The sequence below is a fragment of the Juglans microcarpa x Juglans regia genome, chromosome 2S, assembly GCF_004785595.1.
Source record: "Juglans microcarpa x Juglans regia isolate MS1-56 chromosome 2S, Jm3101_v1.0, whole genome shotgun sequence".
NCBI lineage: Eukaryota > Viridiplantae > Streptophyta > Magnoliopsida > Fagales > Juglandaceae > Juglans > Juglans microcarpa x Juglans regia.
The window spans coordinates 13,220,043-13,245,449 of NC_054597.1; the positions used below are offsets into that span (position 1 = coordinate 13,220,043).

The following is a 25,407-nucleotide window of genomic DNA, read 5'->3' on the forward strand; positions in this document are numbered from 1 at the left end:
CAAGATTTTCAGCGAGGGCTGCTAACCATGGCTCCACCATTATTTCTCATCTCTTATTTGCAGATGATACGTTGTTATTTTGTGAGGATGAGGTAGAACATATTCAATCTTTGAAGGCCATCTTACTATGTTTTGAAGCAGCATCCGGATTGAAGATGACCTTGCTAAAACAAAGATGGTTGCAGTGGGTGAGGTAAGAAATATTAGAGGATTAGCCAACATTTTGGGGTGTATGGTTTCTTCGGTGCCATTGAAGTATCTTGGTCTACCGTTGGGAGCAACTTTCAAAGCCAAGAAAATTTGGGAGGAGGTATTAGATAAATTAGAGCGTAGGTTAGTTGGGTGGAAAAAGTTATACTTATCAAAAGGGGGGCGAATCACAAAGAGACTGATAATTCTGATCAAGATGAAGAGGTGATACTGTCTCGGAGAGAGACTCCATGAAATAGACATGTCTGTGAAGATGCGGACTACCTGCACCTGGACAGAAAGACCCTATGAAGCTTCACTGTTCCCTGGGATTGGCCTTGGGCCTTTCCTGCGCAACTTAGGTGGAGGGCGAAGAAGGCCTCCTTTCGGGGGTGATGAGTTTAAATTTCATCTAATTGGTTGGGATAGAGTGTGTACTCCTTTGAGAGAAGGTGGGTTGGGGGTCCGTAATGTGAGGTTCTTCAATAAAGCCTTATTAGGAAAATTGTTGTGGCGTTATAATCATGAGAGGGAAGCCTTATGGAAATAAGTGATTGATACGAAGTATTAGAGTGCAAGGGGGGTTGGTGTTCTAATAGGGGGGCTTACGGGGTAGGGTTGTGGAAGTTTATAAGGCAAGGGTGGGGGATTACTCGAGTCATACTTGGTTGTGTTTGGGGGATGGCAGCAAAATTAGCTTTTGGGAGGATGTGTCAGTGGGAGATCTGGCTTTTAAGGATGCTTATCCTAATATTTTCAGAATTCCACGAGATAAGGAAGTTATGGTGGCTGATGTGAGGGCAATTAGCCATGGTTCACAAGTGTGGAATATCAACCTCACTAGGGAGGTACAAGATTGAGAAGTGAGTGTACTGGAGGAATTCTTCCACTTGATGTACAACATCACTGTTGGGGTTCCAGTTGAAGACACGTTGGAATGAAGTCCTTCTAAGAAAAGGAAATTCTATGTTCGCTCTTTTTATGATATACTCTCAGCTCAAACTAGGCCCAATTTCCCGTGGAAGAACATATGGAGGAGTAAAGCACCTCCCAAGGTTGCATTATTTGTTTGGACAGCAGCTCTAGGGAAGATCCTAACCATTGATAATCTAAGAATGAGGGGAATTATAATTATGGACTGGTGTTGTATGTGCAGAAATAGTGGAGAAGCAGTGGATCATTTACTACTACATTGTAATTTTGCAAAGGACATATGGAACTACTTCTTCAGCAATATGGGACTAGCTTGGGTAATGCCAGGAATGGTGGTGGAACTACTAGCTAGCTGGAGAGGGATCGCAGGGACACCACAAATTGCAGCAGTGTGGAAGATGACTCCTATTTATATTTTCTGGTATATTTGAAGAGAACGAAATGATAGACTTTTTGAGGATCATGAACGTTCCTTGGAGGATTTTAGGAGATTTTTTTGGAAGATTTAATTTATGTGGGCCATTGCTCTAGAATTAAATGGTCTCAGCTTCCATAACTTTCTCGTAACAATTTCTAGTTCTTAATTTGGTGTACTCATATGTATACATCTGGTGTACTTGAACTATGTCTATCTTTATCAATACAACTACTTATTACTTATAAAAAAAAAATCGGTGCGGTATTATTTTTCAAATCTCAAAACCGGTATATACTAGTTTAATTCTAACATATATCCAAAATTGAATCAAGCCGGACCGATTACACCCCTATTTATTGGAGAAGACGCTAGGCGGGAGATGTGCTCGACCGCATTGAGGAGAGGAGAGATGGGGCACTTAGAAAAGGAGTTCCCTCCATTGTTTGTCTGTGCAAGCAGGGAGCATCGGCTCAGATAACCAGGAGAGAGATGTGTTCGACTGTGCTAGATGGCGAGATATGACACTTAGGATAGGTGCTCCCTCCTTTGTTCGTTGGGTGCAAGCTCGTAGTATCGACTTAGGTAACCAAGTGGGAGATGTGCTCGACCAGGCTGGGTGGTGAGGAGGGATGAGACACTTAAGAAATGTGTTTCCTCCATTGTTTGCGGTTGTGAGCGCAGAGCATCAACTTAGATGCTTTGGCAAGAGATATGTTCGACCACGTTGAGGCGATAAGAGATGGGACACTTAGGAGATTTTTCCCTCCGTTGTTCGCTGGTACGAGAGCGTAGAATCGACTTAGCTGCTTTGGCGGGATATGTGGCTCGATTGCACCATTATTGTGGGAGACAGGGCATGATTGCGCCATTGTGCAGGGAGGCTTGGCTCAACCGCGTTGTTGTGGTGGGGAGGCTTGGCGGACTGCATTGTTGTGGCAGGGAGGTCTGGCTCAGTCACACTGAAGTTTTTGGCAAAATCCAAACAGGTCTGTGTAAATACTTTAAAAGTTTGAGATTTGCAAACCTGGACCATTTTGCGAGAGTGTTGAGTTCGGAGGCAGGTGAGCGACCCTCTGTGGCGAGGAAAACAAGGGAAACTTAATTTCTCCAATCAGATCAACCTAGTCCCTGTCCTTATTTTTGCGAAGATCAGATATCACTGTGGGAGCCGGATGTGCCCGTCAACTCATGGTCGATGTCACAGCTGAATGTCTCCATGCAATGTGTCGTGGAGGGGGCTTGCTACGCGATAGCAGCCTTGTTATAGACTGTTGTGAGTACACTATAGTTAAGTGACTAGGTATGGTTGAGCAATGGTGGATGACCGTGCAACTTTTGTGTCTGAGAAAATCTCGATGGCCGGGCATCCCTCTATACATGGTCAAGGAAGCTTGTGGTGGGTAACTCTCTTCGTAGTCGAGCCACTCTCCGTTCGTGGTCGAGGAACTTTATGGCCGAGGGACTCTGTTGGTCGAGCAAGCTTGTGGTGGGCAACTCTCAGTGGTCGAGTAAGACTCCATGTGGCCGAGAAAGTTGTGTTTGAGGAAGGTGGTCGAGTAGACCACCGAGGAAGGTGGTTGGGGAAGCTATGTCCAAGGAAGGTGGTCGAGCAGACCACCGAGGCCGTTGAAGCTGTGTCTGAGGGAGGAAGGTGGTTGGGGAACCCGTGAGACCGAACTAGTGGGAAAGGTCCAACCAGCACTTTCCCTTGTCAGGAACCACCACGCTGGTGACAGAAAATGCCAATAGGTCCCGTGGTGGCCCTGGGTGACCTTGGCAACCGGTGGTAGCTGACGCGTAGTTACTCACCAGCTTCTAAGTTCTCGACGGTGAGGAACCGATGGGAGACCTCTCGCCGACTTCGTCTAGGAGTTCGATCTGAAGACCGAGACTTTGTCGTGCCATGTGTGGGAGGTGGCGGGCTTACTTGCCTGTCGCATTATGCATCTTGATCAGGTGCACCCGTTGTGTGCACCGGATGTCTTTTGTGGGTGCTCCGGACATCGTGGCAGTTTGAGAAGAGAGATGTCATGCCGAAGGCAGACACTGCCAACGACCCCCATTGTTGCCTGTTGCTTCTCCAGCTCACAGTTTGGTTGGCTGGATGGCTCGGTCATAGATGCCCACAAGCTCCTTAGGGCGCATGACAACAGGCAACCATTACACTCATTATGCACTACCCCAGGGGTCGGGAACCACCCTGGTAGCAACAAAAAGCGCCGATGGTGTGACGGTGGCTAGTGCTGGCCACGGGTAACTGGTCTGTGGTTCTCTAAGGTGCACGTTGGTGTGCATCTTGCGTATATACTGTGCATGGCGTGCACAGCACCCTATGGTGGTGGGAAATATGTAGAAGACACCGTCTTTCCTGTCTGGGTGTCAAGCCAAGCAACCAACCTTGACCTGTGCCATCGCGAAGGGAATGGGGGGCTTTCATGCCCACCAACGAGAATCACTGGGTGAATAGTGGGGGTGTACCCGTTATGCCCATTGTGCCCGCCATGCACAGTGGGTCCCTTACGTGCATGGCATTTAGTTCGTGCATGTCATGCACGTCCTACGTGCTCTTTGCATGCCCCACATGCAGAGTGTGTGTTGTGCATCTGTATAAGTAAAGTGCATGTACTATATGCACAGTGCACATGGGCGATTTAGTGCACTATGTACTTAACTGTATGGGCAAGGAAAGGTTTGTCTCGCCCAATCTTCTTCCCTTTTTTTTTTGAATAGTGATATCCAAAGTAATAAGATAAAAATAATGATAGATGAAAATGTGAGGGGAATCTTATCTGCTCATTTGGAGATGACTTTAGAAGCCAGGAAGTCATCATTTTCCCACGTTCGGTGTAAAGAATAAATCGATCCCACATATGGTGCCAACTGTTAAGATGAAAATCGCCCCACAGGCCGAAACGGGAGAAATAGTCATTCCCAGCCCACGAAAAGGCGCAAAGCTCGATGATGCTGTCTGAAGCCCATGATGGTGCTACGGTGCCCATATGTACATCCATAACAGTGGATAGAAAATAAATACATAAGATATAAATAAAGATGGACACACAGATTTACGTGGTTCAGCACAGAGCCTACATCCATGGGTTATTTGGAAAGCAAATACACTAGTATAGAAAGTATTTTACAGTCTCTCATGGTCTTTCATATCTTACAATACAGTGGGGGTAGGGACCCCCTTAACCTAGAGAAGATAAAAAAAAAAAAAAAATTGGCATCTTGCCTTGTCTAAGATTGAAGAAGAAGAAGCTGTTATTGTCTAGGCCCGAAGTTATCATTTCTCATATCTTAGTTCCCTTTTATCTAGCCCTTGGGAGTGGAGAACACCAGTCTTATGTCACCTTACCGTCTACTTTTCGTTTCCGACCCCCTTCTTCTCCTTTCTCCTTTTTCCCATCAGTTCTCTCCTTTTCTCTAACACCCTGCTTTTCCTTTTTGTCTTATCTCATTCTTTCATTTTCCCACTTGCCTCTTGATGATGATTATTTGATGGGCTAAGCTTAGTATATTTGGGTATGCTATTTTTATCCCCTTCACAGTTAATATATAGTATAGTGTTGACTTTCCTTCTTTTCACCCTTTGACATACAATGTTGACGATGATGTATCTATAATGGCTGAGGCCTAGGCATTGGACTAGCTGTTATTGAGTTCATGAGAGCTAAAGTCTTTGGTGAGAGATTCATGCCCTATTGCTGAAGACTTGTAAGCTTGATTCTCCTCCTATATATCTTTGTTCGTAATAAGGAGTGATAACCGCATGGGTAGGGATGGGTCGACCCTTCCCCACACCCCGCCCCTATGATGTGGGGCGAGGTCCCCCATCTCGGTGTAGGGGTAGGGGCAGACCCCTCATCCTCCCTGTCTCCCACTCACACCTATTACACTACAACTTGCACATAGTATTAAGAACTATACTTAATATTATTATTTATATATAGTAATATGTATAAATATAGCGGGGTGCAGACGAGTGCGAACGGGGGCGAGGTTGCTGGATGCAGGCCCCCGCTGTCCACCCCAAGTTCGTAATTATATTTTCTATCATTTCTTTAAGTCGTAGTATGCTCATATTGTCATCCAATCATCAAAACATCATTCGCACTGCATCACAATGCTCGTTGTCTACCGATGTTCCAAATCCAACTGGGAAAGTTATCGAAAGACTAGCACGAAAGGCTAACTTATTGCAACATATCTAGGCCTCTAAATGCCACACACACAATACAAATATATCCTTCCTCTTCTTATCTTTCAAACCCGCCTCTCTTCACTAAAAAGAATAATACTATATGCAATCATGGAGTATGCAAACCACACGCACTCCTTTAAAAAAAATAAAATAAAATCTACTATTAAAAAATAATTTTTTGATATAGATCTCAGATTTATTCACTTTTTTCAAAAAGAATACGCGAGACTTACACAATCTAAAACTACAAATATCATTTCTCATATGCAAATAACTACTAAACAGTCCCTTCTTAGATTAACCAAGAAATATGGGTTTGGATCCATTGCTTTTCTTTCTTTTATTGTTAGATATTAGGTCTGGTCGTGCCCCCTCTCTTGTGTTCTTATTTTGAATTTAATGCTATCTTTTTCTTTTTCTTTTTTTGAATTTTTAATTTTGAATTTATTCGAATTTAATGCTATCTTGATTAAAAAGAAAATAGTGCACCATTCTTCCTCATTAATATATACGTGTAACCAATTGTCTTTCTTTTTTTTATTTCTGTCTTTTGGTATAAATGTTTACTAATTAAGTCTTTAAAATAATCAAGGAGATGAATATAATAATTTGGATACTTTAGAATTTGTGTTCAAATTTTAGGACATAGAGTGAAAGAGTAATAAACACAAAATGGATTTTATAATAATTATTAAACATGTAATACTACTCATATAATATTCGCATAGCCATAAATAATGTGAGGCCCATTCTATATAATTTTTTTCATACTCTAAAATCTTAAAAAATTCGAATATAAACTCCATATATCTTAATATGAGTACAGAGGTTTACAGGTATAACAATCAACTAAAACAAAGGGCTAAAGAAAGGAGACAAAAATCCAAGTGATTTGACACTCTAACTCCCTCATCATGAAGTATATGGACTTCCCCAGTCCACCAGTTTTTTTTTTTTTTTTCCTACTCTAAATGTTTAAAAAAATAAATAAATAAAACCTGTGTTCGATAATCCACTTGCACGTCTTATTAGCAAGGAAACCTACTGGGTTGACTAGCATTAAAGTTGGTTGGATTTTCTTCAAGACATCAAAAAAATAAAACTCAAATCATAAGATTTTTCATAGACATGAATAGACGGTAGTCCACAAATTCAAATCATAAATAGCTCTTTTTTTTCTAATCATAAATAGCTCTTGCTTGCCTCATATAATATATAGGAAGGAAATAAATATATCCAATGGGGGAGCTCAAGACTTTCTTTTTCACCACTCTTCTAGCTTGGATAGCTTCCATAGAATTTGAGGCATGTTTGGACTAAGAATTTTCAAACCTTATCATAATTTCATTTTTAAATATGACTCAACCATAAAATACTTTTCAATTTTAAATTTTTAACTTTTTTTATCTAATCATTATCTAATTACTATTCAAACACAAAAATAATAAAACTTTTACAATCTTAAAAAAAAATATATATATATATTAAAAAAATACATTGAGACAATTTTTTAAGTTTATAATATTTTTATTTTAACTTTTTTTCCCTTTTTCCAAAACTCAATAAAACATTTTTGCTCAAACTATTTTACTACTATTCACAAAATTTAACCTATTCCAAATGTCCAAACATGCCTTAATCTCCATGATTTCTTACATCTTTTTTCTATTTCTAGCTAGACGACTTTCTTGAACACATCCAATTAAACTTAGATTGTGCATTTGAAGCTTTCTAATTAAATTTTTATTGAAATTTATAAGATATTTAAATTGGTAATAAATAAAAAGGGTCAATTAGTTTAACACCCCTAGTTATAAGCTGGTGTGAATAACACCCAAACTACAAACTGATTTGAGAATAGAATAACTCTATCTTTTTACTTTTTTATTATTTCTCTTTTTCGCTAGGAAAAAAATGCTCCAGCTCGAGTGCACAAGTACAATCCAGAAGAAAATCTACAATGCATTTGTACATTCCTTAAAAACCTATGATGATATAGATTTTATATATGAAAAACCAAAATACAGGGAAAGAGAGGTAAGTGCAAAAAACATCAGTACTGAGAAGAAATACCCAATTGAAACCATGTAATGTCACAGATATCCCAGTAGCTTAAGAAAGATTGATGGGTTGCCCACACAGTTGCTCCAACTCACTTTCAAAAAGTTTCAGCAAATCTGCTTTAGTCCGCCTATAAACCCAAGTTCAAGCGTTCCCATCCCAATCAAACCTGGATGGACCACTGCATGAAAATCACAATCTTTCATACTGGAAAAAGAATATTCAAGAAAAACAGAGAGAAAAAATTTGAATAAATATTGCCTTAATAATGCAGGTAGCCTGGACTAAGATTGGAGACACATGCATGAGCACGGTTCAGTCATAATGCACCATGGTTTAGTAATATTGTTAGGTTCAAACCCACATCCCAGCTCATTGATATAATTCATAAATTAAACGCGTCCCAGATATTAGAATATGTGATCAAAATAGCAAGTCTGTCACCAACACATACACATCACGGCAGACGTAAATTCTGGAATAAGCACAGCAGAGGAAAAGTTTGTTATTCTCTGCTGTACCATGTAACTGATTAATATTCTTTGATTCCTTTTGTAATGGTCTATAAATAGACCAACATTCTGAAATGAAATGCAAGGAAGAATTTTCTTTATTCTCATATCTTAACATGGTCTCCAGAGCCCACGACTAACGGTCCCTCAGATCCATGGCCAACTCTCTCCCTTCCTCTTCTCCTTCCATTACCTCTTCCTTTTCTCACATTGTTTCCACAAAACTCACCACAGAAAATTATCTTCTCTAGAAGGTCCAAACCTTAGCTTACCTAAGAGGTCAAGATCTCTTCAGCTATGTTGATGGCTCTTTGTCACCTCCACCTGTTTTTCTCCCTGAAAATAAACCCAACCCAGACTATGCAACATGGAGGCGTACTGATCAGCTTGTTTTGAGTGTCCTCTTTTCTTCCGTCTGAATCCATTCTTAGCCATGTTCTTTCTTCTACCACAGCCAGAGGTCTATGGAACACCCTTGCCTCAATGTTCTCATCTCATTCACAGGCTAAGGAATTTCAGGTTCTTTTTCAATTAACAAACATCTCTCGTGGTGACCAAAATATTTCTGATTACTTTGGCAAAGTCAGATTACTGGCTGATTCCCTTGCTGCAACGGGAACTGCTCTTTCTGATAAAGAGCTAGTAACCTATCTATTGAATGGTCTTGGACCATCCTTTGATTCCTTTGTGACTTCCATAACCACAAGAGCTGAGCCTTTAACTTCCCAGGAATTATACCAACTTCTTCTCATTCATGAAAACCGTATGTCTCATAATGCTAAAACCATAACCTCTTCTCTTGAGTTATCTGCCAATTTCAGCTCAGCAAATAATTTTAGAGGCCGTCCTCCTCAACGAGGTGCTAGACAAGGACGTGGCAGAGGAAGGTACCCTTCCAATGGTCGTGGAGGTCGCAATGGTTCATATACCAACTCCTCACAGCAATTTAATCAACATCGCCCTACCTGCCAAGTCTGCAACAAGTCAGGCCATGTTGCTCTTCAGTGCCGACACCGCTTCAACCATTCATACCAGTTTGAATCACCACAAAATTTCTCTGCAAATTACACAGTCTCAGCTCTGAATCCAACTTCAGAAAATCCGTGGTACCCTGACTCAGCTGCAACACACCACATTACAAATGAGCTCTCCAATCTCAACATCTCTTCAGAACAGTACACAGGTGGAGATACCATTCGCGTTGGGGATGGCACAGGTCTTCCAATCCACAACTTTGGTGATTCCTCTTTACCTACTCAATCTTCTTCATTCATTCTTAAAAATCTGCTTCATGCTCCATCTATCACAAAAAATCTCATCTCTGTTGTTCGTTTTTGCATCGACAATCAATGCTTTTTCGAGTTTCACTCAACTCATTTCACTGTGAAGGACTCGCAGACAAAGCAAATCCTCCTCACAGGACCAACACGTGATGGTCTCTATGTCTTTCCTCGCATCAGCTCCACATCACCTTCTGCTCACCACAACGAGAAAGCTTCCCTCTCTTAATGGCATCGCAGGATGGGTGACCCATCTCTCACACTTGTTTCCCGCATCTTGCACAACCAGTGTCTGTCAAAACTCCCGAATGAAGACCCTTTCAAATGTCATGAATGTCCCTTAGCTAAATGTCACCAATTACCCTTTAACACTAGTCGGGCTGTTTACAACAGGCCTTTAGAATTAGTCTATTCAGATGTTTGGGGCCCAGCTCCCTATGTATCATGTTTGGGCTATAAATATTACATCTCCTTCGTTGATCATTTTACCCGTTTTACATGGATATTTTCCATTAAACTTAAATCTGATGTTATTCATGTATTTTCCAACTTTTTGCCATTTATTGAAAGAATGTTCAACACTAAACTTATCTCCATCCGAACTGATGGAGGTGGTGAATTTAAACCCATTACCTCCATGTATCAAAAACTTGGAATCAACCATCGACTCTCGTGCCCACATACACATCAACAAAATGGGCTTGTCGAAATAAAGCACCGTCACATAGTAGAGACTAGGCTTGCTCTCTTGGCCCAAGCCTCCCTCCCTTTCACATACTGGGCCGATGCTTTTGAAACTGCAGTCTACCTTATTAATCGGCTTCCATAAAAAACAATCAACAATAAATCACCTTTTTCCATGGTTCACAACACTGAACCAGATTACAAATTCCTCAAAATTTTCAGTTGTCAATGCTGGCCCAACCTCAAACCATACCTTTCCAATAAATTCAATTTTAGGTCCACTCCATGCCTTTTTCTGGGCTACAGCAACTCACACAAGGGATATAAATGTTTGGATCTCACCACACACAGACTTTATATCTCACGTGATGTGCTCTTTGATGACAATTTTTTTCCCCTTGCTAACTCACGGCCCAACATCACTTCCATTTCCTCTCCTAAACAGACTTCCCTACCATTATTTCCACCTTCAATTTTAGGCCCAATTCCTACATCTTCAATACCTCCCGTCCATAACACTAGCCCAAACCAACTTCAACAAATATCTTCCTTATCTCCTTCGTCTACCTCACGTTCTTCCTCATGATACCACTTCGGCGTCTTCCTCAAATCCCAGCACATCAATTTCATCTCCTCCCATTCTTGTTCCTCCAAGAGCCCCAATCATCACCCGTGCTCAAACCAACTCCTCCAGACCCAAAGTTTTCAACGATGGCGCTGTGCCGTATCCAACTCGTCAATGTTTCTCCACTGTTACTGTTACTGTTCCTGATGATCCCTCAAGCTACTCTGTTGCAACAAAATTCTCAGATTGGCGTGCAGCTATGGCCAAAGAGTATGAAGCTCTCTTGCAAAACAATACCTGGAAATTAGTTCCTCCAGTACCCTCCTCCAACATACTTGGGTGTCGATGGGTGTTTCTCACAAAAACAAACACCGACGGATCCTTTGAAAGAAGAAAAGCAAGACTAGTTGCCAAGGCTTTCATCAACAGCCTGGCATCGATTACCATGAAACATTCAGCCCCGTGGTTAAGCCATCCACGATCCGTCTCATTTTGTCAATTGGAATCTCTCGAGGATGGCCTTTACGGCAATTAGACATTGAGAATGCATTCTTGCATGGTATAAATACTGATGATGTTTTCATGCAGCAACCGCAAGGTTTTGTGAGTTCAACTTATCCTACACATGTTTGCAAACTCAACAAAGCCATCGACGGTCTAAAGCAAGCACCACGGGCGTGGTTTGCTCAACTCAGCTCATGGCTCACTGAGTATGGTTTTCTTGCCACTAAAGCCGATCCATCTTTGTTTATACTCAGTCATGGTGATACAAAGATTTACTTGCTTGTCTATGTCGATGACATAGTAATCATGGCCTCTAAGTCCTCTGTTGTTGACAGCTTAATCAATGCCATAGGTACTGCCTTCCCAGTTCGAGACCTTGGAAAATTTTCTTTTTTTTTCTGGGTTTGGAAATTGATTATACACCTGATGGTATATTGTTGTCACAAAGAAAGTATATCAAGAACTTACTCACACGTAGTAACATGATGCAAGCCAAGTCTATATCTTCTCCAATGGCCACCTCACTAAAATTGTCCAAATTTGACAGCCCTGATTTTGATGACCCCACATTATACAGAAGTCTAGTTGGAGGTCTTCAATACCTCTCCTTAACTAGACCAGATATATACTATGCTGTGAACAAGATTTGTCAATTCATGCACTCACCAAAACTCACCCACTGGAGTGCACTAAAACGCATACTCAGATATCTTAAGGGTACAATAAATCATGGTCTGTTCTTTGCCTCAAAATCCAACTTCACTCTTCAAGCTTATTCTGATGCAGATTGGGGTGGTTGTCCCGATGATAGACGGTCCACAAGAGGCTTCTGTATTTTTCTTGGCAAGCACCTCATTTCTTGGAGCTCCCAGAAGCAGAAAACAATGGCGAGGTCCTCTACTGAAGCTGAATACAAGTCGTTAGCATCCTCAGCAATTGAACTCATATGGCTTCAAACACTACTCAGAGAACTTGGTTTGCATTTGAATAATGCTCCCACACTCTGGTGTGACAATCTTGGAGCAACCTATCTTTGTGTTAATCCAGTGTATCACTCCAAAACTAAACACATGGATATGGACTACCACTTTGTCAGGGATCGAGTTGCAGCCAACACAATCAAAATCTCATTTTGCAGCTCCAAGGATCAACTTGCAGATGTTCTTACAAAGCCTTTAGTTGTTGAGAAATTCAATCATTTCAAAACAAGTCTCAATGTGGTAGACACCCCCTTGGACTCGAGGGGGCGTATTAGAATATGTGATCAAAATAGCAAGTCTGTCACCAACATATGCACATCACAGCAGACATATATTCTGGAATAAGCACAGCAGAGGAAAAGTTTGTTATTCTCTGCTGTACCGTTTGTTATTCTCTGCTGTACCATGTAACTGATTAATATTCTTTGATTCCTTTTGTAATGGTCTATAAATAGACCAACATTCTGAAATGAAATGCAAGGAAGAATTTTTTTTATTCTCATATCTTAACACCAGAAATCATAAAGCATGGCCCTTTGTTTTACGAGTCATTGGATTCCACCGATCAAAAAAAAAAGTCATTGGACTCCCCGAAAGGAGCAAGAAAGTCCTGGAAGATTGACATGGCTAAATCCGAGCTACTATTGGTCGGCAATGTGAATGATGTTCATGGCCTAGCCCGTATCCCGGGGTGTTGGGTGTCTTTGTTGGAGCCTCGTGTTAAGGTCAGGATGATTTGGGAGGGTATTCCAGAAAAACTAGAATGTCAACCGGCTGAATGGAAAATGATGTATTTGTCAAGAGGTAGGGCAAATTTGAATAAGATTACTCTCTCAATCCTTCACACATACTTTGTCCTTATTTCCCCTCCCTATAGGAGTTGCTTGCCGTACTAATGAATTACAGAGAGATTTCCTATGGAGTGATTTTGGGGAGGAATGAAATTCCACTAGGTGAATTGACCCAAAGTGTGCTCTCCAATGACTTAGGTTGGCTGAGTATTAGATCTTATATCCAATATTGCTGGAGTAAAGATAGTGAATAGAATCCCATATTGCTTAGGACTGAGAAGTTCTTGCCCTTTATCATGATTCCAAGTGGCTCCAATTATATCACTGACTACTAGTCTTTTACAGTATAGGCCCAGATGTGGCTTGGGCCTCTTTGAGGTCGTTACACAAGATTAATTACATTCCATAGAATCAGGAATCTGGGGGAATAAATGGAGTCCCTCTCCAGCATCTTACACAATACAGTCTCCTCCTAATGTATTGGACAAAGAGGCTACAGGAAGAGAGCATTAGTGGATGAAGGCACTGGTGATTGGGATAGAAGTCTTATTTATCAGATCTTGAACCAGAAGGAAGCCGAGACAATCTTTAGTATACCTTTAAGCAGGCTAGGTGCTGAGGATAAGATGGTATGGAGGCCCTCAAAAGATAGAATCTTCCAAGTGAGAACTGCCTATCATCTTGAATTGGACAGAGGAAATTACAAGGAGAAACCTCAGCAAGATCATCCGAGGAGACAGCATGGAAAATTTTGTGGAAACTAGGCTACGTTTGGGTAATGAGGTGATCTCAGATGATCTGTGAATAGTAGTGAAAAAGTTGTGAAAAAGTAAACATAAAATATTGAAAAGTAGTCCACTACCCACACACAATCTAAAAGTACCAGGATCTGTGAAACACTTTCTCTGGAAAGCTTGTCATGATTTACTCCCCACAACACTAAACTTGTTTAAAAGACAGGTGGTTGAAGAGCCTTGGTGTCCCATTTGTGAAAGGGAAGAGGAATCATCTATCTATGCTCTTTGGTCTTGTCCTGCTGCTAGTGATGTATGGGGAGAGGAATCCAGTCCCCTCAAAAAATGGCTGAATGCAACTACTAATGTCTGGGAATTGTGGCAGAGACTGAGTGAAAATCTGAAGACTGAAGAGATAGAGTGTGCAGTTATTATTATGAGAAATCGGACTAGAAGGAATGCTTTCATTTTTTACAAGAAGTTTGACAGGCCAGAGTTGATTATACAGAAAGCTGTTACGAATTTGGATGACTATCAATCTGCACAAAAACCAGTTAACACAAACAATCTCAATCAGACTGCTGGCGCAAAGAGGGAGCTAAGGAAATGGAAAAAACCAGATGAGTCCCACATGAAGGTTAATTGGGATGCTGCAGTGGATGCCAAGGCTAAGATTACAGGTCTAGGAGTGATTATTCGAGACTCTGTAGGAGATGTTCAAGCTTCCCTGTGCTGCAATATTAATGCCACCCTAAAACCTGTAATTGCTGAGGCAAGGGCATTAAGAAGAGCTATGAATCTGTTTGATAATAAGAAGAGCTATGAATCTATGTTCTGACCTAGGCTTCTCGAAGTTATCTTTGAAAGAGACTGCCGAGAGATAGTCATGGCTACAAATAATCATCAGGATAGCTGGGCAGAAGTCAGTCCTCTGATTCATGATATGAAAAGCATGCTGAAGAACAGATTTGGTTGGAAGGTTTCCTTCAACTACGGGGAAACAAATTCAGCTGCACACAACTTAGCCAAAATTGCTGTTTCCTTTCCAGAGGAGCACATTTGAATGGAGGAGTGTCCTACGCAAATTATGAATGTAGTTTTGAAAGAGAAATTTTGTAATGATTGATGATTATTTTCCTAATAAAAGCAGTGTTAGTTTGCTCTCAAAAAAAAAAAAAAAAATTACATTCCATAGAGCCCTGTTGAGGAAGTGGCTTTAGTGCCTTGTCTCCAGAAGAGGTCTATAGGAAGAGATGGTAGAAATGAAGTATGACAGCAGAGAATGAGGTGGCCAGGAGTTACGGGGTTGGGCCATGGAAGAAAATTCGAAGTGAATGCAGGGAATTTTCCCAATACATTAGGTATGAGGAGGGGGATCGAACCAAGATAATCTTGGCAATATGTAGGCGTGCCGATGGGTCTCTTAAAGAAGCTTTCTAGGAACTGTTCAACAAGGATGGGGATAAGGATGCATTGGTAACTTATAGCTATCCAATGGCTCTCCTTGTGGGGGATAGAGTTTATCCAGGCATCGAAAGATTGGGAAGTGGATCTCTTTCCCTCTTTCTATGCTCGCCGCACTATTGACTCAGGCAATGTGAGGAAGACAAGATGCAGTGGAGTGTTTCTAAAAAGGGATTTATCAAGTCAAGTCATACTATGATGCTAGTCCCCCCACAAGAACATTACTTTTCCTTAAAGGCAACAAGGAGGAGCAAGGCTCCCATGAGAGAGGATTTGTTTGTCTGAATGGAGAGTTTGCTAAACTATTCCATCCTAAATACATCGATTCCCCCAAAAGGATGCTGGAATTCCCTCCCATGCTTCTTGCATATAACTGGAAAAAGGGAACCATATCATTCTCATCGGCTTAGTGAGAGAGTGAGAGAGAGGCTCAGTTGGAATGCTATAGGAGATGTGAAGAATCATTAGAGCAAGACAGACTTTTGTTTTTTTTTATAAGTTAGAGCAAGACAGACTTGAGCTGCAGAATTCAGAAAGCTAGATTTTCTTTGCTGAGATGATTTTAGTTTTTGAAATCATTGTTTTTTAGCAAGTATCATCTACATACTGATTCATTGGCAATTCATTCAGTTTAATCTGGAGATGATTTATACTGGAATTCAGAAACTCAAGGTTTATACACATTTTGGTGAAAAATGATTCGTATGTAAAATATTCTTCAACAGTGATTTAAAGTTTCCATCTAAATGTCAGTGTTATATTCCCGTAAAAGTTAACTTAGTTAAAAGCTGTTCACGTCATCAATTTGACCACCCCTAGAGATTTGAAAAGGTCCGGAGCTGGGCTTTTGACAGTTTGTGTGTTTCTCTGTAAACAGAACAGCATGCCCAGATATATGGAAATCACATCTACATCTGGAGCTATAATCTTTAGGTATAAGAAATGTCTAGATAATACACCCTCTTGTCGCACATCCAAACATGACACACAGAGTACCAGTTAGATGCAAAATACAAACCAATCCAGTTGCCGTGGGAGGGATTCTGAAACTCTTTTTTTTTTTTAGTGGCTATAACTTTCCTCCAAAGGTGATTGATTATATGGTTTTTCTTTGGAAGGTGATTGTAATAGGAAAGGTAGTTGAAAATGAGTAGAGAAGACAGCGAAGATGACTTTTTGTCAAAACACCTTGTTTTTTATACCACCAAATATCTGTCAGCTATAAAAACCAAAAGGATCAAATCTTCTACACTGCATCCTTCAGAGATGACAGAAACATTACATGACCATATTATGAATCAAACCTTAAAAACTTCAAGCCTACCAGAAGATAAAGGCCTATAGAAATTTGTGTCATGTCCTAGGTCCTACATGCGTAATTGAGCAATAAAGATGGCAACATTAGCACATTGATCTAATTTTAAACAGCTCCTTGATTGTTTTGCTAATTGTAAAAAATTCCAAGCTCTAAAGTAACAGTGTGGAATGAACGGCTCCTGGGTGTGAATAAGACATATCAAACAAGAGGCTGCCATGTCATAGACGCTTAATTTATATCTTTTCAAACAATAACTAGATGTTTGGGGAAACCATAACATTCTATATATTTCCAGATTGAGAGTTTGCCAATAAATCAACAGAAACATTCTGTACAACCTGGTGTCCCTAAATTGGTGATTGTTTAACTCATATGGGACTACCCTTTACTCATCAAAAAAAATAAATCAACAGAAACGTGAATCAAGAAAGAAAGAGATGCCACATATTAGTTTCAATGGTGATAGCTAAGAAACATATATTGATTTGTGAGCTTCTGTAATCTATACAACAAGATAAGAAAGAATGAAGGTTTTAATGAATTGCAATGTAGCCCAATCATTTTTAACAGCATGTCAAAATAAGTAATATACTGACTAATATGTTGTAAGTAGACTTAGAGGAAGAATTCCATTGTCATTCATGAATAATTCTCAACAAGAATGACAACATTCAAAGATTTGAGCTGAATCTTATAATACACTCATTAGAGGATCAAGGTCCTTGGAAATTCTTAAGGATTGTAGAACTCTGAAATTAGACCAATATTGGCTGTTACTTTGTAATAAACGACCTTAATTACCACATGTTGTTAGCAACATGATCTATAACAACATAATTCTTTGCAATGTTTCTCCCTCAAAATGGCAACTATGTTACTACAGATTGTTTAACACAATAAATTTTTTTTTTTTTTTTTTATAAGTAGATTGTTTAACACAATAAATTCTAGTCCAACCTCTTCATTGGCCTTTAAACATGAAAATCACAACTCCATTGTCAAACATTAACTGGCCAGAATTCATAACTCCCTATGAAAGTTTGTTCAATTTTATTCTGTTGCAGGCAAAAAAAAAAATCCTTCTCTTGCAACCATTTTTCTAGCTCTGCATCTTCCTTATCCTTTTTGAGTGTGTCTTGCATTTATTAGGCCAATGTCCTATTGATTTGCAGGAAAAAAAAAAATAGATTATACGATCAGAATCAACATTTATCAAGGTCAAGCAGTTGTAAGAAAACGGCAAGAACAAGAACAAGTTTCTACACAGCTCAAACTCAAATGGAAGAGATATAGAGAAAAAAACAAAAGGAAAAAAAAGAGAGAGGGAGGGATGACAATATTTGATCATTATACGATTTGATTTAGGTTGGTGAAGTAGAGCTGACGTGGAGGAAGACAATGGCGATGTGAGGATGGGTGCTGGGCTCTGTGTTTCTTACTGAGGGAGACGAAGCATGAAGAAGGGCAGGCATGACTCTCTCTCTCTCTCTCTCTCTCTCTCTCTCTCCTGCCTCTAACGTTGTTAGTCCCGTTAGTTTACTTTTTCTAACCTTTCAAGCACATTTGGTGGTGACAGGAGAATGCTGTCTGGGTTGATGATGTGTTGTAATTATGGTCGTTCATCACGAAGAAACAGTCAAAATTTGTCTAATTTCAGAGTTATGCAATTCCTTAAAATTTCCAGGGACCTTGATCCCTCATTAGAATCTTGTTTTTGAAGATATTGGTGCAATTTGAGTCCATTTCAGTTTATATTTGAAGTTGCTTTAGCTGAATCCTTGGGCATGGTGACATCATGTTATTCAACATAACCAGCTTCAAGAACATTCGCATACCAGGTTAAAATGGTACTTGTAAGGTGTAAGGATTTCTTGACAAAGCCATGCCCCGACATCCTTTGTTTTTTTTTTTTCTTGATAAGTAACCACAACCCAAGACCTTAAAACACAGCCAACAAATAGTTTAGAAAAATACTATATATATCATACCTTACTGGGGAAGATAACCAAATTTGTCTATTTGGTGATTGTTTATTCAACACATAAGTACCCAGATCCCCAAGCTTTAAGGTTAACACCTCATTCTCCCAAATTAATAGCCAAAATATGTAAGAACAACTATCATACCTTTCGAAATAATAACTCATTCTAAAAACCATTCAATCGTTCTCACCCCATAGTCTACAACAAATCCATCAATTTCAACATGATCTCCATATTCCTGTGCACCAAAGACCAATCAAAACGACAGATATCATGAGTACCTATTGCTATGAAAGAACACAGAAAATCGTATAATGTAATTTTATTTTTTCCCGGGCGACAAGAACAACTCACACCAGATAATTCATAAAAATAAAAGAAATCTTGAAAATAAAATCCATATAACAACTCATACACAAGAGGACGTTTTGGCCAAACGCGGATTCATTTCAAACAGCATTGTATGATTGTTCTAAGCTGCTCTTTGTAAAATGGATACATGGCAAACCAAGTCAAACATTTGAAGTAGGCAAAAGTAGCAAGATTAGCATTGAATAAGCATAGATAATGTACAATCCAACGGCGACGAATACCTCCAGCTTCTCCAGAAGATAATGTATTGCGGAATCAGCTAGCGTGTGAAACTCATCCTCCTGTAGCACGGAACTGTTTTAACATTACTCAATAGCAAACTCACCGTCCCCCGTATCAATTAAACTAATTTTAGAATAAAAAAAAAACAAAAACCCCTCAGTCGAATTTAACAAATAGAAAGTTATCACCACATGGAACGAAAAAAAAACCAAACTTGTATTTTTCGTTCGAGTTACTCCAAGTTTCTCGCGAACCAAACGGACCACAAAGATAAATGTACCGGTAATCAATGGCGGCGGGGCCTTGAAAGTCGTCGGCGAGATTGACTGGGCCAGAAGAGAAGGTTCTACAAGTAGGAGAGCATCGAGGGGCCTCGGATATCGAAGATTCTAGAAGCAAAAAACGTAATATATGAATCGAAGAAGATGAAGAAGGAGAAGGCGGCTTCAGAAGCCTTGGGAGCCTTCTGAGAAAAACAAGTTTGTAAGCCATAGCGCAGCAAGGGGTTGGCAGGGAGGGACAGCTCGTTTCGATTGGCAAATGGCAAGAGATTGAAATTTTTACGAGCTAAATACAGTCGAGTGCGTGGGCAAAGCACTGGATAATTGTTTTTTTTTTTTTAAATAAGATTTATTATTAAAAAATTAATTTTTTATTATTTAAATTTTGTATGTATTTTTTTTAATTACATAATACTGTCACGATTATAAATATCAATTTTATTTTTTATTTGATGTGATGCTTGTATACGTGGCCAGACTGGTTAACCGGGCTGGTTTTTTCTCGTCCGGCCTGGAATCTGGTTCAGGATTGTTGGATCCAATTATGGTTTTGTGCTGGGAAAAATTCGAGTTCATTCCCAATCGGCCCTATCTACACCCGGACCCGGACCCGGACCCGGATATTATTTAGAGAAATAATTTATATAAGTGCTAAATAGAAAGAGGTGCTTCCTTGTCATCCTTTTATGTAAAGAAAGATGGAAGACGCCAACAACGAAGCTCTCTATTGAAGCCTTTTAGGGTTGGCTTAAGTAGTAAAAATTTAGATCTTGATCGTATAATCCCTCTAAGATTCAAGATTTCGAAATTTTATTAAATAGAAACAATCTTTAAGAATCATCAGATTAAGGGACTTTTTTCATGAGTTACTTAGGTACACTTATAAGAAATTTCTTATCAAGAGTCTTTGCACCTCTTAAATTAATTGAAACGTTGTTTCCAAACACCCGATACCAAAAAAAAAAAAAAAAAACCCTCGTACTCAAACGTTCGAACTTTCTAACGATTGATTATAGTTAAATTGGAATTAAAGTTCTTTGGAACTTAAAGGTCTCAAGCATGAGAAAAATAAAAATATGAAGCAGGTCCAATAATATTAATTGCTTATTTGAGAGCCTCAAGAACTTATATTTTTCCGTTAAATTGATGATTGCAAAACTATTTCCTACCTACTAATTTTTGTTAAATACTCACATATCAATTAAAGAAATAAAACTATATCTGTACACATATTTTTGATAAATAAAATAACAATATGCACCATATAATTAATTATGTGACATCTAAATCTTTCGTAATAAAATCAAGGATGCAAAACAGTGGAATACTTCTCTGGTAAAGGCAATCTTCTCAAATTCTGAAGCTAAGATAATATTCAAAATATCAATAAGTCTTTGCAAAAATCTTGATAAACTGGTGTGGAGATGCACAACAAATGACAAATTTTCAGTGAGAAGTGATTACCATCTGCAAGGAGAACTACAAGATTGACTAAAGGGCCAGTCTTCAAGCAGCTTCAACAAGAAAGTGAGTTGATCCAAGATATGGCAACTAGAATTCCTTGTGCTGAAAAAATAAATTTGTGAAGTGCCTGCCTTGATGCTCTCCCAACCAAAATAAACATTTTCAAGAAAAATGTGGTTGAAAATCAAAACTGCCACATATGCATCAATGATATAGAAACAATGGAGCATGCTTTTTGGGGTTATAGTTTAGCAAAAGATGTTTAAGGACAATAGTAAAAAAGGATACAAAAAGACAGGATCATGAATAAGACTTTCTTAGCAGTACTAGAAACACTGATTGAGTCTATGTATAATGAGAAATTGGAAGAGATAACAATGGAAGCTTGGAAGATTTGGTTGAGAAGAAATTCCTTTGTTTTTATGGATAATTTATGCATCCTAGTAGACTGGTGATGTAATCAAAACAGGTTTTGCATGATCTCAAAATATTGGCCCTCAAGAATAGAACAAATGTAGCAACACCCACAAGCGAAAAATGTTATTGGGTAGCACCCCTAAAGGAAGCACAAAAGATTAACTAAGATGCAACAATTAACAAAAATCTTATTAAAATTGGGATTGGAGTAATTGTACATGACCTGAGAAGACAGAGTAATGGCAACCATGAGGGCGAAAAGAGACTTATATCCATATACGTTTCTAGTTGAGACTTTTCCTACTAGAATAACACGTGAATGTTAATAGCTGACATTAAATAATAATAAAAAAAGAAAAGAAAAAAAGAAACCTCAAATCTTACTAAGTTTGGTCACTGGTCTGTTCAACGTGATAGTGGCTCATGTACTAGCAAAAAACACACTAAGAATATCCGAGGATATTATTATTGGGTTTGTTCCTTTGGAGTCCCACACCGGTGGTTGAAAAGTAAGGAGCAGGCCTCAAGGCCTATAAATAGGGTATTTAGCCTATTAGTTAATTATACATAGTCCTAAGTTTAATTAGTAACTTGTGACTTTAAGAAAATTCCTCTATTAGTTTTTTTTTTTTTTTTTAAATGAAAGAGGTGAGAGTTAAAGTTTTGCTAGTGAAAAAGTTTTGTGGGTGTCATTTGGTCACTGGTCTGTTCAACGTGATAGTGGCTCATGTACTAGCAAAAAACACACTAAGAATATCCGAGGATATTATTGTTGGGTTTGCTCCTTTGGAATCCCACACCGGTGGGTGAAAAGTAAGGAGCAGGCCTCAAGGTTTATAAATAGGGTGTTTGACATCTTAGTTAATTACATAAAATCATAAACTTAATTAGTAACTTGTGACTCTAAGAAAATTCATTTATTAGCCTTTTTTTTTTTTAAATGAAAGAGGTGAGAGTTAAAGTTTTGCTAGTGGGGAAGCCTCGTGGGTGTCATTTGGGGTGAGGAGAAAAATTGTGTGATTGTAATAATTTTTCACATAGTGTATTTTCTTCTTTGGGTCTAGTGGTTTTTTTCTTATTTTTTAGAGTTTTCACGTAAATTCTTGTGTTGTTATTATTTCTCTGTTTTTCTTCATATTTTATCAAAAAGTGGATCCTAGGATGAATTTGTGAGGTCTCAATTCCTAACAAGTGGTATTAGAACCATTAGGTTCTTTTTGGTGGGTGGAGTTTTGGTGTAGTAGTATGAATACATATAGTCTAATGATGTTCTGTCTAGAAAATTGGTATTTAAGTGGTCCAGTGTGACCCTCCAATCTTTCATGGGTCTAGTGGTTTTTCTCTTATTTTTTAGAGTTTCCACGTAAATTCTTGTATTGTTATTATTTCTCTGTTTTTCTTCATATTTTATCAAAAAGTGGATCCTAGTATGAATTTGTGAGATCCCAATTCCTAACAAGTGGTATTAGAACTATTAGGTTCTTTTTAGTGGGTGGAGCTTTGGTGTAGTAGTATGAATACATATAGTCTAATGATGTTCTGTCTAGAAAATTGGTATTTAAATGGTCCAGTGTGACCCTCCAATCTTTCATGGGAATCTTGAAGTTCTATCTAGGAAAGAATAAGCTTTCCTGAGAACTTACTTAGTGAGTACCATTCATTTCTATGGTAAAATTCATCGAGGCAATGTCAGCGGTTTTAAATCCTATCAGATATGAGGTGGAGAAATTTGATGGGAGAATCAATTTTGGTTTCTGGCAAGTTTAAGTCAAAGATGTTTTGATTCAATCAGGATTACACAAGGCGTTGAAGGGCAGACCAACTCCTGAAGTTAGCAGTGATACTAGCGTGACTGGTGAAATAAAGAGCAGATCTGTAATGAGCGATGAAGATTGGGAAGATCTAGATTTGAGAGTAGCAAGTGCGATACGTCTGTGCTTGGCCAAGAATGTTCTTGCAAATGTACATAGAATATCTACGGCAAAAGAACTCTGGGAAAAGGTCGAAGTGTTGTATCAGACAAAGGGTGTCTCATATCGGGTGTACCTGAAGGAACAGTTTCATACACTGCAGATGAGTGAAGGTATGACTATTTTAGATCATTTAAGGTGTTCTTAATGACATTGTCTCTGAGCTAGAATCTATTAGAGTTAAAATTGATGATAAGGATCAAGTCTTGAGGCTCATCTGGTCTCTTCCACCTTCCTATGAGCATATGAAGCCTATTTTGATATATGGGAATGAGAAAATAATTTTTTTAGAGGTTAACGGTTAATAGTAAACTCTTTTCTGAAGAAAGAAGACTATGTGGTGGAAGAAATGGTCCTCCTAGGAACTTAGCATTGGTAGTAGCTGGTAATGGGAATAATAAGAACTCCATGAAGATGAAAGTAGTTTGTTGGGGGTGTGGACAGTCTGGGCATGTCAAGAAAAATTGTCTAATAGTAAGAGCAGGTTCAGCAAGTGGCTCCAAGTCAGTAAATGGAGATATTGGTAATGAAACTAACGTTGTGTCTCTCTCCATGGAAGATAATGTCTTTTAAAGGGACATGTACATCCTCATGGCATGCCGCTAATTCTCAAAGTTGCCATGATAGAGGATGTGTTAATGTTAACAAGTTCACAAGTTTGCACACAGGCATTGGTTTAGCATTAATGCAGGATGTGTGGTGGAAATTCATGTCGATGACTGATGAACTTCCAGGAAAGCCAAACGTGGAAGTTGCACCATAATTTTTTAGCAAAGTTATTTTCGATATGGGCCGAAATTGAAATGCTTGGAATTAGTTTATTCTGAGTGGGTATGCTTTTATGGTGGAGCATGATAGCGGAAACTACGAAGATCTTCATTGTGGTGGAGCATGGCTGTGGGATCATCCAAAGTCGCAAGGTGGTGATTGCTGAGTTTGCTCATTTAGAGCCCCACACCGATGGGTGAAAAGTAAGGAGCAGGCCTCAAGGCCTATAAATAGGGTGCTTGGCCTCTTAGTTAATTACATCAAGTCATAAGCTTAATTAATAACTTGTGACTCTAAGAAAATTCCTCTATTAGCCTTTTTTTTTTTTTTTGTAAAAATGAAAGATGTGAGAGTTAAAGTTTTGCTAGTGGAGAAGTTTTGTGGGTGTCATTTGGGGTGAGGAAAAAATTATGTGATTGTAATAATTTTTTACATAGTATATTTTCTTCTTTGGGTCTGGTGGTTTTTCTCCTGTTTTTGAGAGTTTTCATGTAAATTTTTGTGTTGTTATTATTTCTCTGTTTTTCTTCATATTTTACCAAAAAGTAAATCCTAGAGATAAATTTGGAAGGTTCAAATTCCTAACAATTATTAATACGGGGGAGAGATCTTCTTGTATTCGTTCCTTGTTATAAAAGGAGCATTATTAATAAAACTCCTTTGTTTTTTTATTTTTATTTTTTATCGACATTAATAAAACTCCTTATTTCTTGAAAAAAAAGATTACTTTAATACTTTAATATTGTACTAGTGTCAATGCTAACCTTATTTGATAAAAGAATTAAACTATGAGAATTTTATGAGAGAGATAAATACCATTGCAAGGCTATTGGTTTATCTACTAAAATATTACACATTATGTTAGTCAAATATTTAATATTCGGCTAAAATAGTATAATATAATATAACAATTCTGCTACGTACAACTGCCCCTTGCGTAATCCCATGCAACCAACGCCCCTTTTCATGAAAAAATTTATTTTTTTAATATTTCCATCTCGTTTTCTTATCATTTCATTTTCTCTCTGTTTCTCTATTAATTTTTTTGTCCTTCTTCTTCCTCCCTCTCCATTTTCAGCACTTGAGCTTTCGGAAAGTTGAGCCCTGCGCATAGTCTCCACTGCATCTTTTTTTAACTTTTCCATACCTCTTAGCCTCTTGAAAAGCTTCTCATTTAGCCTTTCCAGCCTCTACCATGGTTAATGTTGGGAGGGAATCCAGAAATTTCTGCGCTCTTAGTAATCCAACAAAACCAAAACATTTTTTAGGCACAATAGACCCAACTTATGATTCA

At 38.8% G+C, this 25,407-nt stretch overlaps 1 protein-coding gene across 2 annotated transcripts; it reads right to left on the minus strand.

The window, feature by feature from the left end:
- Nucleotides 1–7,602: 7,602 nt before the first annotated feature.
- Nucleotides 7,603–19,795, minus strand: LOC121253263 (frataxin, mitochondrial-like). 2 transcript variants are annotated; one of them, XM_041153261.1, is made up of 5 exons: nucleotides 19,494–19,795; nucleotides 19,213–19,285; nucleotides 18,810–18,857; nucleotides 18,626–18,720; nucleotides 7,603–7,974 (listed from the first exon to the last, which is right to left on the minus strand). In XM_041153261.1, exons 1-5 carry the CDS (start codon nucleotides 19,703–19,705, stop codon nucleotides 7,950–7,952), a joined length of 453 nt encoding a protein of 150 aa, XP_041009195.1. In that variant the 5' UTR covers nucleotides 19,706–19,795; the 3' UTR covers nucleotides 7,603–7,949. The 2 variants fall into 2 exon arrangements, with proteins under 2 accessions (XP_041009195.1, XP_041009194.1); XM_041153260.1 differs by having other exon boundaries at nucleotides 7,603–7,986.
- Nucleotides 19,796–25,407: the final 5,612 nt, after the last annotated feature.